The following is a 17475-nucleotide window of genomic DNA, read 5'->3' as shown; positions in this document are numbered from 1 at the left end:
AAAGAACAGTTGTGTTATTTTACAGTAACTGTAGTTCTTTAATATGTGCTGTCCACATAGATTTCATTCCTGGTGCACATGACCCTCATGAATGCAAGACTGGATTAATTTGGCCAGGAGTGTCCATTGGGGCTGCATCTGTGGCCTGGATGTCCGTGTTCCCCCCACTGGTGCCCCAACCCTTCAGTTCCTTTTCCAATACTGAATCCGAAGTTTGTAGAATTCTGTAGTAGCAAGGAACGAGGATGGGTCATGGAATTCACGTGGATAAGACATCTCTAAGAACCAAAGTTGATGCAATACAAGGAGCCATTTTCTCCTTTGACTGTCTGTTCACAGAGATCCCACTTATGGTGACCTTCCAACAGTTACTGCCTTGCTTGGAGTTGGTGACTAAGAGGCCTATTTAAACAAGGATTGTTGAACAACACTACTAAAATTAGCATCCGATCTAGAAGACTCAACTAAGGAATGGTGTTGGGTAAAAGTGTGGACTGAGCTCCACATAGCCACCCTACAGATTTCAGAAGCCAGGATAGTACTAAAACTTGACCATAGAGGTTGCCTGCACTGTAGTGGAGTACGCTCTAATAAGCACAGAAGGATTTAATCTGGCTAACTCACTTAGCCTTATGGGAATCTAGTTGAGGCTATCCTGCTTAGCACCAGAATGTTCTGAAATTCAGTTGAACAGCTTCTTGTGGTGACAGTTAAACAGCCAGCACCCAGGCTGTTAGGTGTAATGATATGAGGTTGGGGTCTGGGTGCAGAATCTGACTTTAGTTCTGCAAGACTGTTGTGTGTGGCAGGTAACTGGAAAGAGGACTGTGTTGACAGGTTCACCAGATCAGAGTTCCAAAACTGCCTGGTCCATCCTGGGGCTACCCTGATCATCAATTCTGTGTCTTGCCTCAGTTTCCTCAGAACACACTGTATCATGGGGATGGAGGGAAGGCATACATTGGACCCAGTGGACCCCAAGACCTTCTGCAGGACTGAGTTGTTGAGACACCACTTGTGGGTGTCTGAGAATTGTCTGCTGAGGATCTGCTAGTCAGAGTTCCAAACACCTGAAGGATGGAGGGCCAATGGCATGTTGTGATGATGAATACACCAAGTCCAGAGCCAAATGGCTTCCCTATCTAACACAATGCATAGCTGAGTTGTTGCCTGTCAACACCTGGACTGTGGTTTCCTAGAGTAAAGACAGGAATGCTTTAGAGACAGAGTGGATGGCTCTGAGTTCCAGGGTATTTATGTTCAGATGAACTTCCTGATTGAACCAAGGGCCCTCTGTTTGTAGGAGATCCAAATGAGCCATCCCTGCCTGGAGGGATCTGTCACCAGAATCTTGGTAGGTATTGGTGCAGAGAATGGCACTCCCTTGCAGACCTGAAGAGGGTCTTTTCAACAGTTGAATGAGGAGAGGACTTCTTGTGGGACCATAAGCTGGATGTCTATGTGACATTTGCTGGAGAAAATACACTGATTTCAACCACCTTTGCATGGAGAGTAGGTGAAGCCTGACAAATTGCATCATGTATGTGCATGCGGTCATGGTGTCTGAGAAGTCTGAGGCACACTCTAACTGATGTCTTTGTGTGAGTTTGAAGTTGGTTGATGAGGTCTACTATAGTTTGGAACTTTTCTCATCATCTTTGAACCTACCACAGCTCCTATTAACTCTATACTTGCAATCAGAATGAGTGTAGATTTTTCTCTGTGTTGAAGCTCAGTGTGGTAAAAAGCCGTAGAATTACTTCAACAGAGTTGGTCTCCTGTTGGACTGATCTTCCCCATGTCAATCAGTCAAAGTAGGGGTAGACCTTGATACCCTATCTCCTTACGTGAGCTACCACATCTGCCAAACACTTGAACTCCCATGGTGCAATCTAGAATAGGACACCATCCGCCTTTCCAATTTAGGATGAGAAAATAATGGGAGTAAAATCATTTGTACCTTAACGGAGGATACCACCTCCACTCCTTTTAAGATGTAGGATACAGTTTAGCATTTGCTTCAACAGTACCTCCTTAGATTTCCTGAAGAGGGATGGGGAAGAAAGGTAGCGATAGGAAGGGTGTAGAACTGCAGTCAATATCCTGTTCTGATAATTTCTAGGACTCACTGGTGTGTGGTGATCCCAGTCCAGGCTTCCTTGGAAAAAAAGGAAGGTTACACCAAAGGAAGAGTGATGGTACAAATCCTCCATAGGCTCTGCCAGACTCTTAACTGTGGTGTCAAAACCTGCTGGTGAGATGAATATTAAGAATAGCTCTGAGCTCCAACAACTTTAATGCTCTGGTTCTTCCCCCTGGCTTTCTAAGCTCCTTGTGCTATCCTGTGCCCAGGTGAGCTCCCCTTCCTGTCAGGTTAGCATTGGTTGAGAGTGTGTGGGGGTCTGGAAGGCATGTGTGAAGATCCTTGCAAATATTTTGTGGAATTGTCCATCATCTTAGAGTCAGCATCTGGTTTGGAACCAGTACCTGATCTTGCAGGCATTCCAGTGAAAGGTTCCATACTTTCAGGTGCCTCCAGACCTCTCCTCTGATATAGGACCTTTGCTCATGAGGTGATTTCTATATACAAAACCAAGAGGCCCAGTAGCTGTAGATATTTAATTAGGGTTGGCCTTGCACACTTTAAAAACATGGATATCAAGTTCTGAATCTTGTGGAATCTATCCAATTATGGGTAGACCTTTTGCTACAGCAGTGCTCCCAAATGAACTCTCTTTATGGAGGAAGACTAGGATCTCTTCTTGGTGTTTATCACAAATTGGTGTGCTTGAAGCAGATCCAGCATCCAGACTGTGGCACAATGTGCCGCTGCTTGGGTCAAAGCTCTGATCAAAATGCCATCCAGGAGGGGATATAGTGAGTGCTCTGAATCCTGAGTTTGGCTATTACCATCAACAACATCTTGGTAAAGACCCTGGGGGCTAACAAATGGCCAGAGGGTAGCATTTGGTACTGGTAGCAAGCTGTGATGTATGTGAATCTCAGTAGTCTGTGGTTACATGGCCATATAGGAATGTGCATCTGCTAGAATCACAGAAGCAAGGAAGTCCCCTTGAGACAGGGAAATCTGAAACTAGAGACTCCATCCAAAATCTTGTCATCTTCATCCATTTGTTGAGCCACTTGAGATCCTGGATGGCTCAAACAATATACCACTACCACCACCACCTACTTCTGGACAATGAAGAAAGTGGAGTATTGTCCTAGGAAACTTGCTTCTGAAGGAACCCTTCCTATTGTTCCTATGTCCTGGAGATGTGAGATTTCATTAACAGCAGCTCACATTGAATAGAGGTAATTTGAGATGGGGGAGTGGATGAAGACAGGATGGGATGAAGTCCTTAGTTCGAGGTAGTATCTGTAACTCTCTGCTTCTCTCACCCACTTGTCTGTGGTCAATCAAGACCATTCTTCTGAGATGTGGGAAATTGTCTCCTAGATTCAGATCTGGATGGAGGCATATTTGTTCCTTGTCATGGTAAGTCTCTTAGAGATGGTGGAACGATTTCTGGACTTCCCATGTCATCTTCTGTTTCAGAGTTTTCCTGATACACCTGTTGTCTTTCCTCTGGTACTTTGCGAGGAGGATGGATAAAAGGAGCATTTTTGTCTGTTGCTAGATTTGTAGTCCCTGCTTAGACTCAGGCTAGGTCTATACTACCCGCCTGAATCGGCGGGTAGAAATCGACCTCTCGGGGATCGATTTATCGCGTCCCGTTGGGACGCGACAATCGATCCCCGAATCGGCGCTCTAACTCCACCAGCGGAGGTGGTAGTAAGCGCCGCCGACAAAAAGCCGCCGAAGTCGATTTTGCCGCCGTCCTCACAACGGGGTAAGTCGGCTGCGATACGTTGAATTCAGCTACGCTATTCACATAGCTGAATTTGCGTATCTTAAATCGACTCCCCCCCTGTAGTGTAGATGTACCCTGAGGGGCTATTTTGGTTTGGCAGCACTTTCTGCCACAATGTTGTCTAGTTTTTCCCCAGCGAGGCGTGAGCTTGTGAATTTAGATGAGCAAGAATTTCTTTGGAGTGAGTGTTGAGCTTCTAGGGATGAAACCAGTTGTGGCGTCTGACTGCTAAGCTGGATGTCGTGGCCCTCATTGAAAATCCCATTGCATCCACTGAAGCATCTGCCACAAAGGCTGTTGCAAGGGAAATTTTCTAAGTGTAGGCCAGAAGTCAGGATGATCTGTCCTTTATAGCTTTAAGGTCATTCAGCCAGGACGTTGCGGCTCTTGAAAGCAGGAATGCTCTAAAGGGTGGGTGATGAAGCCTCTAAATCCCTTCTGAGGATGGCTTCTACCTTTCTAAGTTAGAGCTTTGGGAAATAAATCCCCTTCAGATGGTATTACCATACCTTTTCCTAGAGATACTGCTGCAGCATTGACCGTTGGTATCTCTTAGCGATTCTCAAACTGTGGGTCGGGACCCTAAGTGGGTCGCAATCCTGTTTTAATGGGGTCACCAGGGCTGGCGCTGAAGCCTGAGCCCAACTGCCTGGGGCCAAAGCCCAATGGCTTCAACCCTGGGCAGTGGGGCTCACGTTACAGGCACCCTGCCTGGGGCTGAAGTCCTGGGGTTTTGGCTTTGGCTCCTCCACCCCACCCTCGCCTGGGGCCGTGGGACTTGGGCTTTGGCCCTCCCCACCCAGGGCAGCAGGACTTGGGCAAGCTCAGTACCCGCTTCCTGGGGTCATATAGTAATTTTTGTTGTCAGAAAGGGGTCGTGGTGCAATGAAGTTTGAGAAACCCTGATATATCTGTAATGGCATTTTTGTGGTGCTTGCAATTTAGATATAAATATATGCCTAGTTATGCACTTACTCTGGTCAGATATTTCCAGTTCCTCCCTGATTATGTCTTCATAGATGGGTACCATGGGACGGCTGTCTGTCTCAGATTTGTAAGACAGGTATTTGCCTTTAAGCTTGTCAGTGCAGTGTGTGCTTGGCTCAGGTTGGATCTAAAGTGTGGATACAACCTGTTTGCACATGGGGGTAGAACAACAACTTTGTTGCATTTTTTTTTTATGCCCTGCTCAGAGGCTGAATCTGAGTGCTCCCCTCTCAGTGGAGGTGGTGATGTTTGAGGCAGAGGACAAATCTTAGTTTTTGTTTTAAATGCCATTGCTTTTCCTTTTTGTGCTTTTTGGTCCTATTTGCTGGTGTTGCTGCCCTGCTATGGTCAGGGCACAGGCTTTTGGAGCTTGCTTTGTATGGTACCTTGAGCCCTCTAGATTTCTCTCAGGGTCCCTCTCCCCCTTCCCAGGGAATTGGGGTTCATTGCTAGAATTCCCCAGTTTGAGCTGGGAAGAAGGGAGCTGAATACGAGCCCTGCTTCTCTCCCCAGGGAATTCTAGGATGTGTGTGGGGGTGGGGGGTGGGGGGGCTGGAGCCCCTTAGGGTTTTTTCCTTCTGGTGCTGTTCTGTCCAAGCTGGCTGGCTAAAGTCCTCCTTGTCCTTGGAGTCTCTCCCCGGTCTGCTCAGCAACACTGGATCATGCTTCTCTATGTTGGAATTGCAGCTTCTTGGGGACAGGGTGGGAACCCAAAGAGCCTGTCCAATACAGCCCCTCCAGTTGGCTGAGAACAGGCAGGGCATAATTTGCCTTCTAAAGAGCCTGTAAAAGCTTCCTCACAAATAGACCAGTGCTTGGATTTAGCTCGATGTTTGCACAGCCCTGCCATGCCTGAAGTCGGGGCCGAGATCACGCCACTGCACAACTAGTCCAGGAGAAGAAATGGTGCATGCCACAGCCCGAAAAAATGGGTAAAGTTGGGAGCAAAGTGAACAGTCACTTGCCTGCAGAAGATCTGGCAGTGAGCTGCAGAAGGGGGCATGACTTGAACAGGTTGAGCTACAGCTGTGAGCTGCCTCTGGAAACGGCAGCCAGGAGGGCAATAACCCATACATACACCTCTACCCCGATATAACGCTGTCCTCGGGAGCCGAAAAAATCATACCGCGTTATAGGTGAAACCGCGTTATATCGAACTTGCTTTGATCCACTGGAGTGCGCAGCCTCCCTCCCCCCCCCCGAGCGCTGCTTTACCACGTTATTTCCGAATTCGTGTTATATCAGGTCGCGTTATATTGGGGTAGAGGTGTATTGTAATTGTGGGAGATGCTGGGCTTCAGAATGTCAGTGTTGGAAAACTTGGTGCTGAGGACACAGGTATAGAGTATCTATACAGAGTGCTGGCGCTTAGGAGTGTGTACCAAAGGGACTGTGGTCTGCAGAGCTGGATGATACTGGACTCACTCAATACATGGTCAGTGTTGAGGTGTTGGAGGGACCCAGTCTTGGGTAGTTTACTACTTTTTGACAGTGAAGCCTGAGATGAGTCCAAGAAATGGTGACTTGTTTCTTGGTTTCATAAGTACTGAAGAAGGAGACCTATGTTTAGGCTTGTCTTTGGAACGTCCTCCCCCAGAACAAGGTTGACTGCATCAAGGAGGCCTGTTGTGCCCTTCAAATCTCAGTAACTAACAACTGAAGTTTCTGGTCAAGGAGGCAGCCCAAGAGTTCAGGGGTTCACATTTCACAGGGGTGCTAACAGTAATGGACTGCTTGGGGGTTTGTCCCTTGGCCACCTCTCTCTTTTCAGAGTCTGAGGCGAGCGTCGTTGGGCGCTCCAATAGAAAGCTTTAAGTCGGCATGCCTTGCCTTCTGAGACCACTTCAAGAAGCAGTGTCAGAGAGAACAATGATCCAGGATATACTCTTCTCCAAAACGAAAAAGGAACCTAGAGTGCCAGTCATTAAGAGGCATAGAAACACCACAGTTGGGACAAGATTTAAGACATCAGAGATTTAAATTCTGCCATGAAGTCTAAGGCCCCTGTATGGAGAACTGTACTTAATATAATAAAACTAACAACAAATTATTTTGTTTAATTTTGCCCACTGGCAATATAAAAACAAGCAGCTAACTACAACTAAGTAACTACTCTAATGAGGTGTAAATGTGGGGCAGAAGGTGGGTAGAGCCCAAGTTCTTTCTCAATGCCAGGGTGGTAAGAAGAAATTAAGAGTTGGTTGGCCCTGCTCCACCCTTTATGTTTTCATGTTGTTTGGGGGTGGGGGCATGGGCACATCAGGACATCCAGAGTAATACTAGATCTCAGCGAAAGAAAAAAGAAAAAGTCGGATAGAACTCAAGCTGTGATATTTCCCAACGATATTCTGATTTCTCAGGACTTTAGCTTACCTCCATATCCCCATACTTCCACGTCAGTATACCTATGAACATTTGTGTACAACAGGGGGTATCAAACTCATTTTGTGGCAAAATCATGGATTGGGAGAGAGGTTATGCCTAAGAAAGGAAATCTTAAATTATGTTTAGGTAAGATGTGAGTTCCTAATCAGTGGAAGTAAGAACTTAGTGAGTGTGTTTTACATATGTAACTATGAACTTATACAAAGAAACCACACATTTTAGATGTAGAAATAATTTTACTTGATCACAAGCCTCAAATTAACATTAAACATACTAAATTGATTACTAGGTAGATTTAACAAAAAACTTCAAAAGAAGTATAAATAGGCTGTGTGTGGGAGGATTATGTTACATTAGACATTTTATTTCATGTAACCAGTCAACTTTAATACTCTTGACATTTTCAGAGTCTGAAATGTTTAGTGGTACGTAACCTAGTTTTGGTCTTCAGGTTGCTATGACAAGATACTCAGCAATTAACAGATCTTAACTCTTAACCAGTATTGATCTTCAAAACTTGAAGAAAATGCTACAAGACTAATGCAAAATATTAGGGCAGTAGAGGCAGTTCTGAGCAGATATTTTAAAAAATGCCCCAAATGCAAGCACATTGTTGTGATTGAGGGGACAATTCAAAAAGACCAACACTAAGCTTAGTTCAGATAAACATTTTAGACTGGTTCAATAAAAAGTAATGTAACAAATCAGTTTTCCAGATGCATTTACCCATATCAGAGAACAAGAGATAAGCCAGTGTCCATGCACAGAATACAATTTCAATTTAAATACTAATGATGATACTTGATTCATCTTCAAAAAATACATTTTCCTCTAACTGTAAATGTTAAGTTCTTACGTCACTTTAAACAAAAATCAGAAACTGCATGTAGCAGTAGAAGGTTTAAACCATGTAGTGAGTTAGAGTAAAAATAAACATGATAAAAGTGAATAAATCATTCGCTTGGAGGTCTAAAATCAGAAAATGTTAACACATAATAGTGGTTATTCAAAATATAAAATAATCTAGTCTAATTCAAAATACTTAAAGTTGTGGTTTATACAAAAACAGTATTAGTATGGAAACATTATCTGTAGGGGAGAAAACCCAACAGTTATGATATGGATTCTGAACAAGTTGTGATTTGAAGCCTTTAACTACAATCACTACTTTGTGATTAGGAAATGTATAGATTTTAATCTTATTTAAAAAAAATCATTTAAAAAAAACCTTACAAACAGCACAGCTAATTAAAACTGAAGTTTTAAAAGATCCTACTTTTCATTATTTAAGCAGTTTAATTTATTTCCACTGACCAAGCTGAGAAAAAGTTAGTATTTATTTTTTACACTGAAGCAACATGGTAATGTTTGTGGTCCAACTTTGCAGGAGAATGTTAATTAAATGAGCTAATTGGAATTTTGATTTCTTTTTCATGTAAACGTCAGCTGAAGTTTTGTTTTTTTTTAATTGACAAATTTTTACAAATGCTAAATTTGGAATCAAATAGTATCTGATCGGACCTTTTAAAGGTAGAGAACTTTCAAAAAAAGGACAGTATTTAGGTCCCAAAAATTATGTTCCTTAATAGTGGTTTATGTAATTATATAACCTTTTGCTTGAATTCTCAAGAGAGATCACTCTTCATCTTCCAGGGATGAAGCACATAGGCCTTCCCTAGAGAAAAGTATATTTGGTGGCCTACGTGGCTTAGGTATCCCTTTAAAATAAAAAAATACCCCATGTTTTACCCTGATACATTTGGGATATACATTTTGTTCAGTTTAAATATACGAACCGGATAATTACATAAAAGAAAGCTACATAAAATCCTCTTCAAGATAGCCTATGGTGTGTTAATATACACATCCATTTGGCCAGTAATCAGGAAAAAAGCCAACATTTTCAGTATTAAAAATTAACTGGTTTGATTTTTTTTCTTCAAATTTTAATTGGAATAAAAATGATAATATTTATTTCTCATGACCTAGAGCACTCAGTGAAATTCTGGCTTCATTGACTTCAACAGAGCCAGGATTTCGCTTATGTTTCTAGGCAGCACATTACACATACACATTTGTTACCAAGATTATTTATTTGCAGCTACTAATATGAATTGCATCTTCTTGCTAATCTGAATATTAATAAGGCAAAATTTAAGCATGTCGGTTTCGTCCAGGAAGCTTAGGGAAATCTTCAGGTAATAGAGCATGAACTCGACATGTTGGGCATGTACTTTGTGTTTTAAGCCAGGTTCCAATACACTGTAAAAGATGGCAAGAGAATGTCAGAAACCTTTAGTTAATTTCAGCTATACTAAGAGTTTTCAACTTAGTGATAAATACTAACAAAAATACATTGAAAAATAGATAGTTGTCCAAAGCATTCAATCATAAGTTAAGATTTCGTGTTGGAAAAAATACAGCCTCTGGTTCCATGATGCTTCACAGACTATGGGTTTTTTTTAAAACCAATTTCTGGTGTACACCAATTATACAATTACTTTTATTACACTTATTTTTAAAGTTTGGAAACTCAAAAAATAATAATAATAATAATAATAATAATGAAGTGCACATGGACAGCTTTTCAATTATCAACTTTAATAAAGTCCTACATACCAGTAGATAATGTACTTTAGTTTACAATTTTGATTCTTCCTTACTGTAAGAACTTACTATAGATGTAGCTATTTTCATGGTTGCCTACCCTTTTAACAAAATACTGGCAATGAAGCTTGTGTTCCTATTACAGGTCTGGAGTTTGATTGCTAATGAGTAAGGCTACGATTTGGTCATGGAGGTTGCAGAGGAATCCATGACTTCCACAGACCTCTGTGACTTCAGCCCACAGCGGCTGGGAGCTGCAGGCTACCCCACCTTCCCTGGAGTGGCGGGGGCCCCCACAGCATGGGGAATCCCCCAGAAACTCCAGTCCCCACAGGGGATCCCCTGGCAGCTCCCCAGCTGCTGCAGGCAGGGGGCTCTGCCAGCCATGGGGCAGGGTGCTGGATCCTCCCTCTCTCCCCCTTTTTGTCATGGACATTTTTAATAAAAGTCAGGGACAGGTCACAGCTTCTGTGAATTTTTGTTAATTGCCCGTGACCTGTCCGTGACTTTTATTAAAAATGTCCATGACAAAATCGTAGCCTAGCTAATGACCTTAGCATTTCTATAGCACTTTAGTTTTTTGAAGTGATGCAGAAAGATGTAATTAATTAGTAACTTTATGAAACTTTGAATAGATGGGTTGCAGTCAGCTTTATTTTTAAGCTTAAATGGTAGTTTAACAAAACCATTTTAGTGTCTAGCTCTCTAAAATACAAGAAAATTTTGCCAACTGAAAATACAAAAGAGGAATATTCTCAAACATACAATGAGTTATTACAAGGGATACAATAAAAAACAATATATGAATTACTACTTTAATATCAATGCTAAATACTATACAACTGGGGGCTTTTTTGAAAAGGGAAATCTGTCTAATTCAAAAAATATTTTTACACCAGATAGGTAGGTTCAAAAAAGACTCACATGTAAATAGTATGAGAATATAAAAAAAATTATTAACCCTTACCCGTCTGTGAAAACTGTGTCCACATTCTAGCACACACATATCATCCTGGCTTAGCTCTTCATGGCATATTATGCAGGGATCATCATCCGATGTCTAGAGATAAAATAATTTAAATATATATATTTTATGTAAGGTTAGCAACTACTTTAAAAAAATCAATCAAGTATAGTCAGCTAGTTGTAACACAGTGGGTTGATTGCCTTCCAAACATAAAACAGGCATAGATCCTGCCCTGAAGAGCTTACAACCTATTGTAAACAAATCCATTTCTCCTATCTTTTTTAAAGGCACAACAGAACAGAACAACAGTACTTCAAAGTAAGTTGTTAATGCAAGTGATGCTACTGAAGCTGAGACACCATTATGGAATGCATTTGAAGACAGAGCAATGACGTTTTTACAAAAAGGCAAAGTTTAGTGATTGAAAGTCTGGGAATCCCATCTCCCATTTTTATTTGCATTTTATGGTAATTGCATCCTGCAAACACCTCAGATAAATCTTGTTCTGCCTTCTCAAATCACCTTTAAAATAAAGCCTCATACATGATCACACCTGATAGTGCTGTTACATACATTATGCTTCTAAAAATAGAGGCTAGGAAAGTGAATAATAAGTATTTCAAAGCACTTTGTGGGGAAGATATCAAGTAGGGTACCCATCACCATTTTACAAAGAAGTATATTGATGCAGGAAGCGTATGAGTGACTTGTCTGAAGTTCTGCAGCAAGTTAGTGGCACAGCCAGGAGCAAAACACAGGGAGAGATTTTCCAGTTCTCTGCTCTGAAGACCAGGGAACACTCAGAGAATTGGCTTACAATGCCTAAAGCAACAGGCATTAAAAAAAAGGCATCTCTCATGGGGGGGGAGGTGTGTGTGTGTGTGTGTGTGTGTGTGTGTGTGTGTGTGTGTGTGTGTGTGTGTGTGTGTGTGTGTGTGTGTGTGTGTGTGTGTGTGTGTGAGCTGTGCTGCACTTACTGCCAAGTATTTACACGCTGTCTCATTAATTACCGCAATGCACAGAGATCTTATCTGACTAATGAAGATATTTTATAAAGTATCTTCTAAGAACATTACTGAAGCAAATAATACAGATTTTCTTTTTTAAAATATAAAAGTTTTGATTTCCTAGTTGAATTTTTTGTAAGATATACTACCTTGACTTAATTAAAAACCATGGAGTAGTGCATCATAAAATTGCTCCTTGTGCTTTGATACATCGATTGAATACACACACACATATATATATATATATATATAAATTAGTGGAAGAGTAAAGAAAACTTACAGTAGAATCATTTGATTTTATCCATTTTGATTGTGATGGTCTTCCAACAAGTCTCCACGGCTGGTGGGTTGGCTGTGATGGCTGAGTTGTTTTGTTTGCAACAGTTTTATAGGAAGGCCTTGCCTTGGAGAGGCTAGACACATTTCCCACGGCAGACTTGGCTACTTTCAGAGTCTGAGTTACAGCGCAGGATGCTGGCTTTTCGGTTCTCTTTGCTGAGGTCGGAGCCTACAGAGGTATTGCAAAGGAAATTTTTATCATCATCAAGCATTATGCCATGCATTTGCTAAAGAACATTCAGTACACTCTTCAGCTTTGTTTCACCATTTTAATCAATTACGGTGCAAAAAAAGTCTGACATCTGCCATGTACCTTTTTCTTATTTTGATGGTCCAGAATGAGTTCGGTCACTCGGGTAAGGATTTCATCTGAGCTCAATCCTGAAAGTTTGTTTCCATTTTTAATTTGTACTTCTTTTATGAAGTTAGTAAGATCAAAACTGCAAGGGGGGAAAAAGTAAAGAACAGAGTTTTACAACAGTTTACATTGTGATTCAGTCAGCACAGTTACAGTAAAAAAAAAAAAAAAAAAAAGCCTTTGCTTAAAGGCTTTAGATCAGGGATTGGCAACCTTTGGCACGCAGCCCACCAGGGTAAGCCCCTTGGTGGGCCGGGCCGGCTTGTTTACCTGCTGCATCCGCAGGTTCGGCCGATTGCAGTTCCCATTGGCTGCGTTTCGCCGCTCCAGGCCAATGGGGGCCAGCACATCCCTCGGCCTGCGCTGCTGCCCCCATTGGCCTGGAGCAGCGAACTGTGGCCAATGGGGGCTGCGATCAGATGAACCTGCAAACGTGGCAGGTAAACAAGCTGGCCCAGCCCACCAAGGGGAGTACCCTGGCGGGCCGCATGCCAAAGGTTGCCAATCCCTGCTTTAGATTTATAGTAGTGGCCCTCTTAAAAAAAAAAGGGGGGGGGGAGAAGAGAGAGAGAGGTTGACATTTTAAAATGCATTTAGTAGACACACTTCTAGATACCATTCTGTCAGTGTCTAGTTTGCACTGCTCTTATATAACACCAATCTGAAATAATTAAACACCAGCATCTAGATGTTTTAACCACAATGGGCTGACTCAAGGAAATAGTTGCAATGTTAATTCAGGTTTGATGGAGTTGCTTGAGATGGAGGAGTGGATGAAGAAGGGATGGGTGAGGCCCTCAGAGAGTAGCCACAACTCACTATTTCTCACCCACTTGTCTGTGGTCAATAGAGACCATTCTCCTGAGAAACGGAAAATTCAAGGAGTATTTCTGCATATTACTGGGCTTGTAGTTCCTTCTCAACACACTACTAGTTTGGTTTGGAAGTGCTGTCTGCCACAACTTAATCCATTTTTTCTCCAGACAGGAGACAACCTGTGTATTTGGGTGAGCAAAGAATTTGTTTGGAGTAAGCATCTGTAGTCCAGGGCACAGTTAGATGTGATTCCATGGCACTAGCTGAGAATCTCACTGCATCCACTGAGGCATCTGCCATAAAGTCTGTTGCTGGGGTTAGAAGTCAGGTTGGTCCTTTTGTTGTCATGGTTTCATGGCCATCCTGACTGTCTCTTGTGAAGCATATAGTGGCCTGTTCCTTTTATGGTGGCTTTCACCTTTTTGTATCACTGGGAGAGAAATCCTCTTCACCCAGGATTACCATTTCTTTTGCTAGAGATGCCACTGCAATATCATCCTTTGGCATTTCTGTAATGGTGCTTTTTGGTGTTTGCAACTTTTATCTAAGTGCACACCTGCTTATGTGCTTAGCCTTGTCAGGTATTTCCCATTCAGCCCTGTTCACATCCTCAAAAGGGTGCAGTGAGAATGTTGTCAGAAGCAAGGATTTGGAAGGCAGGTATTTGCCCTTAGGCTGGTCCTCGTGTGCCAGTTCTGGTTGATCTGGAGAGCAGATGCAACCTTTCTGCATATGGTCTCAAATTTATTAGAGGGTGAGAAACCTTTGCTGCATGTTTTCCATGCCCTGCACAGAGCCTGAATATGAGAACTCTCCTTCCTCATTAGAGGCGGCAGAGCCTGAATCAGAGGAGAAATACTCTTAGATTTCTTTTAATTTTTTTCTTTACCTTTATAATTTTTTTGGATTTTTGGCCCTTCTTATCTGCTCAGCAGGAGTTGTCACCAGGCTATGGCTTGGGTGGGATTTCTTGAGTCCCATGGAAATATCTCCCTGTACCTTCCCCTTTACTGGGAATGGGGTCTGACTGCTAGCGTCCGTAGCTTTGTGTGGGAAGGAGAGCTATGTAGGAATCCTGCTTCTTTTCCTAGGGAGTTTAGGATCCACTTTTGTATCGGGGGTGGGGGATCTGGTGCCCATTGTTTTTTCATTCTGATCAGGGTCTGCCCCAGGACTTAACCCCGAGCTGGCTGGCGTCCTCATCTTTGGCTATACCCCCCTCCCCCCCGCAATAACTTGTCTCGTGGGAGGGGTTTTCTACATTGGAGTCATGGTTCCTCAGACAGGTATGTCAGGTCTCCCCTGCCCTGACTCTGAGCCCCATGTCCTGGCAGAGAATAGACACAGCATTAATTTGCCCTCTGAAGATCCTGTAAATGCTGCCTCACATACGGAACACTGCTTAGATTTAACCAGTGTTTATGGGACAGACAAGGGAAGAGAATAGGGAAGGGAGAAGAAAGGTTGCTCACTTCTAGCCAAAAAATTAAAAACAAGGCTGGCAAAGAAATGATTGGAAGCAAAGTGAACTGCTACTATGGTAGTGAAGACTTGGTGGCAAGTTACAGTAGGGGATGTAATCAGCTGGGACTGTGTTACAGAGATGAACTGCTCTGGGAACCGCAGACACGAGGGAACTAGCCCTTAGAACTTGGGCTGCAGAAAAACCAAGCTAAATATTTCAGAAATTTATAGCAGAACTTCACAGGTGATTTTTTTTTTTAAATCATACTACCTGAGTTGGCACTACAAGTTATAAATCCATAAAAACTGTATGCACTAAACTGCTATTTACCTAGCCAATTTTGAGATTTCAGAACAGTCAGGTGAAATAGCCTATATGGGGTTTTTTCTAGGACAAAAATCTTAGGAACAAAGTAATTCTAAAAGTATGTTTTATGTAGAAGTTGATAATTTTTTCAAGAGATAAAATAAAATACACTTCTAACCTTAATGAGTGGCTCTGCCTCATCTTCAGTGTATGTTTTAGCATGCTTCTTGTATGTACATATTTAAAAATTAGTATACATCCAACACTTTGGAAGGAGCTCTAGTAACTTTCTACTGCACGTCAAAGAAGGTGTTTGAGAGAAAACTCAAGGGCCTTTTATAAAGTACCACTGTCCTTGTCACATTCCTAATGGTATGTAAAGGGACTGACGCTTATTCAACATATTTTATTATTCTATTAAAAACATTTAATATTCTATGCTTAGTCTAAACAAAAACTAAAGAGAGCCTGATCAGTTGCATGGTTAAGAACTCAAAATGCAAGAATACCAAGGTTGCACTAACAACTTCTCTACTTTGCCCCCATGTACATACACTATCACAGAGCTGAATTACATGGATTACATTCTATTCCTCAATTACAATAGAATATGAAATTTCCTGCCACCTTAGATACACCTCCACCTTGCAATATTTATTCAGATTTTATACTTGCACCAACATGATTGCTGTAATAGATCACTGTACCTTTGAGAGAAGACTAGAATTAGTGTATAAGATATCTATGGTAGGTACTGAATAATTTTCTCTTTTGAAGCAGAAGCACAGCTAACTGCAGGTGCAAATTAGGGGTCAAAGCAAATAACCTAAAGCTAATGGCTGCATGTTTAGGTGGTCTATAAGTACTATAAACAGGACTTTTTACTATTACTTCTATGGTATATACTTAATCTGTTGTGTAACTGTTGTTGAGTATTTGCATATAAATGACTAATGGACTTTGACGTACACAGTAGCACATGTAGAAAATTGGGGTAGCATTGCATTGTGTTTAAAAATAACGTAACGCTTTAGACTGTCAATGTATAAACACACAAAAGGGAGCAAAGTTAAGAATGTGTATCTGACAGTGTAATCATAACTTTCTATCAATAATGTAAGGGTCCTGGTTACAGAATTTCCTCACTTAATAAGAGAGGAAAGAAGATTGGGGGTGGGGTGGACACATCACCTTTGTCAGGACTTGGAGGTGCTGCAAACTAGCAGCTAATTGGTAATAGCATGCATACATTCCATAATCTGGAGCATGTGGCTAGGTATAATCAAATGTGAAGTCTAAAGGAAGATCCTCTATTGCACACCTTCGCAGCTATCATGTCAACTCAGAGTGGACTCTATCTTGCACACCTTACCAAGTATGCTGCCCCAATCCTAACCCCTTTAGACTCAAATGCTATTAAATTTAGCCTCATGTACCCGCAGAGAATCTTCCTTCAGCTGAACATTTTACAAGATTAATGGGAAGATAAACCCCAAATAGGGAGAAAAATTACCCAAGAGCATATCCTGCTCCCAGCTAAAATATGAGGAGACTCCCTGCAAGAAATCCAGTACGATAGAAATAAAGAAAAGAAAAAAACCTTTTAGAACAGTATTACCTTGTATAGTGTGGAAATATAGCTGTTAGACGCTCAATGATATTATCAAGTGCTTTTGAAAGTGCCTTCTTGTTTGGCATTCCAACAGCTCCCAAGTGTGTAGCTGATGCTGGATCATTTAGCTGTCTTTGGTTCGGCTGTATGTTCTGAGCAGTACTTCCAGAAATCCCTGATGGCTGGGCTACTCGCACTTGATCAGAGTATGATGCTCCTAACGTTTCAAAGGGTATTTCTACTGATCCATTCTTTGGAAAACAAGGATTAGGACTTTTACATGCTGTTTTATTTCCAGTTTGCACATTAAGTGTGGAATGCACCGGACTTTGATCTTTGGAGCTTGAAAATGCAGGAAGTAAAGTGGGACGTACAGGTGGAGATGAATACATTATGATGGCTGGATCATTAATAGGAGGACTGCCTTGCATTACCTACAAAAAAAAAAAATTCCCCAGAAAGATGAAAAGTAATTAAAATATTAGTCAAGTATTATTGTCAAACATGATAAGGCTACAGCTACTTCATGGACTGGGCTGTACTTAACTAAGGCCTTGGCTACACTGGCGCTGTACAGTGCTGCAACTTGCTGCGCTCAGGGGTGTGAAAATGCACCCGCCCCCCCCCTGAGCACAGCGAGTGCAGCGCTGTAAAGCGCCAGTGTAATCAGTGCCTGCAGCGCTGCAAGCTATTCCCCTCGGAAAGGTGGAGTACTTGCAGCGCTGCGGGAGAGCTCTCGCAGCGCTGGCGG

At 42.0% G+C, this 17475-nt stretch overlaps 1 protein-coding gene across 16 annotated transcripts in view; it reads right to left on the bottom strand.

The window, feature by feature from the left end:
* Positions 1 to 7463: 7463 nt before the first annotated feature.
* Positions 7464 to 17475, bottom strand: part of TTC3 (tetratricopeptide repeat domain 3) — a 143304-nt gene continuing 133292 nt past the window's right edge. For 15 of the 16 annotated variants that reach the window (XR_010600151.1, XM_065590367.1, XM_065590376.1 and 12 more), the window contains 5 exons: positions 16731 to 17158; positions 12481 to 12607; positions 12109 to 12336; positions 10822 to 10914; positions 7464 to 9509 (listed from right to left, as the gene is read on the bottom strand). Coding sequence is in view for 15 of the 16 variants with exons in the window: in XM_065590367.1 (XP_065446439.1) it covers positions 9402 to 9509; positions 10822 to 10914; positions 12109 to 12336; positions 12481 to 12607; positions 16731 to 17158 (984 nt within the window). In the remaining variant the exon portion in view is untranslated. Of the gene's footprint in view, positions 9510 to 10821; positions 10915 to 12108; positions 12337 to 12480; positions 12608 to 16730; positions 17159 to 17475 lie in introns of those variants that run through there. The other variant, XM_065590397.1, reaches the window with a different exon arrangement.

The sequence above is a fragment of the Chrysemys picta genome, chromosome 1, assembly GCF_011386835.1.
Source record: "Chrysemys picta bellii isolate R12L10 chromosome 1, ASM1138683v2, whole genome shotgun sequence".
Lineage (NCBI taxonomy): Eukaryota > Metazoa > Chordata > Testudines > Emydidae > Chrysemys > Chrysemys picta.
The sequence above is the reverse complement of the archived record's forward strand: the minus strand, read 5'-3'. Positions and strand labels throughout refer to the sequence as shown.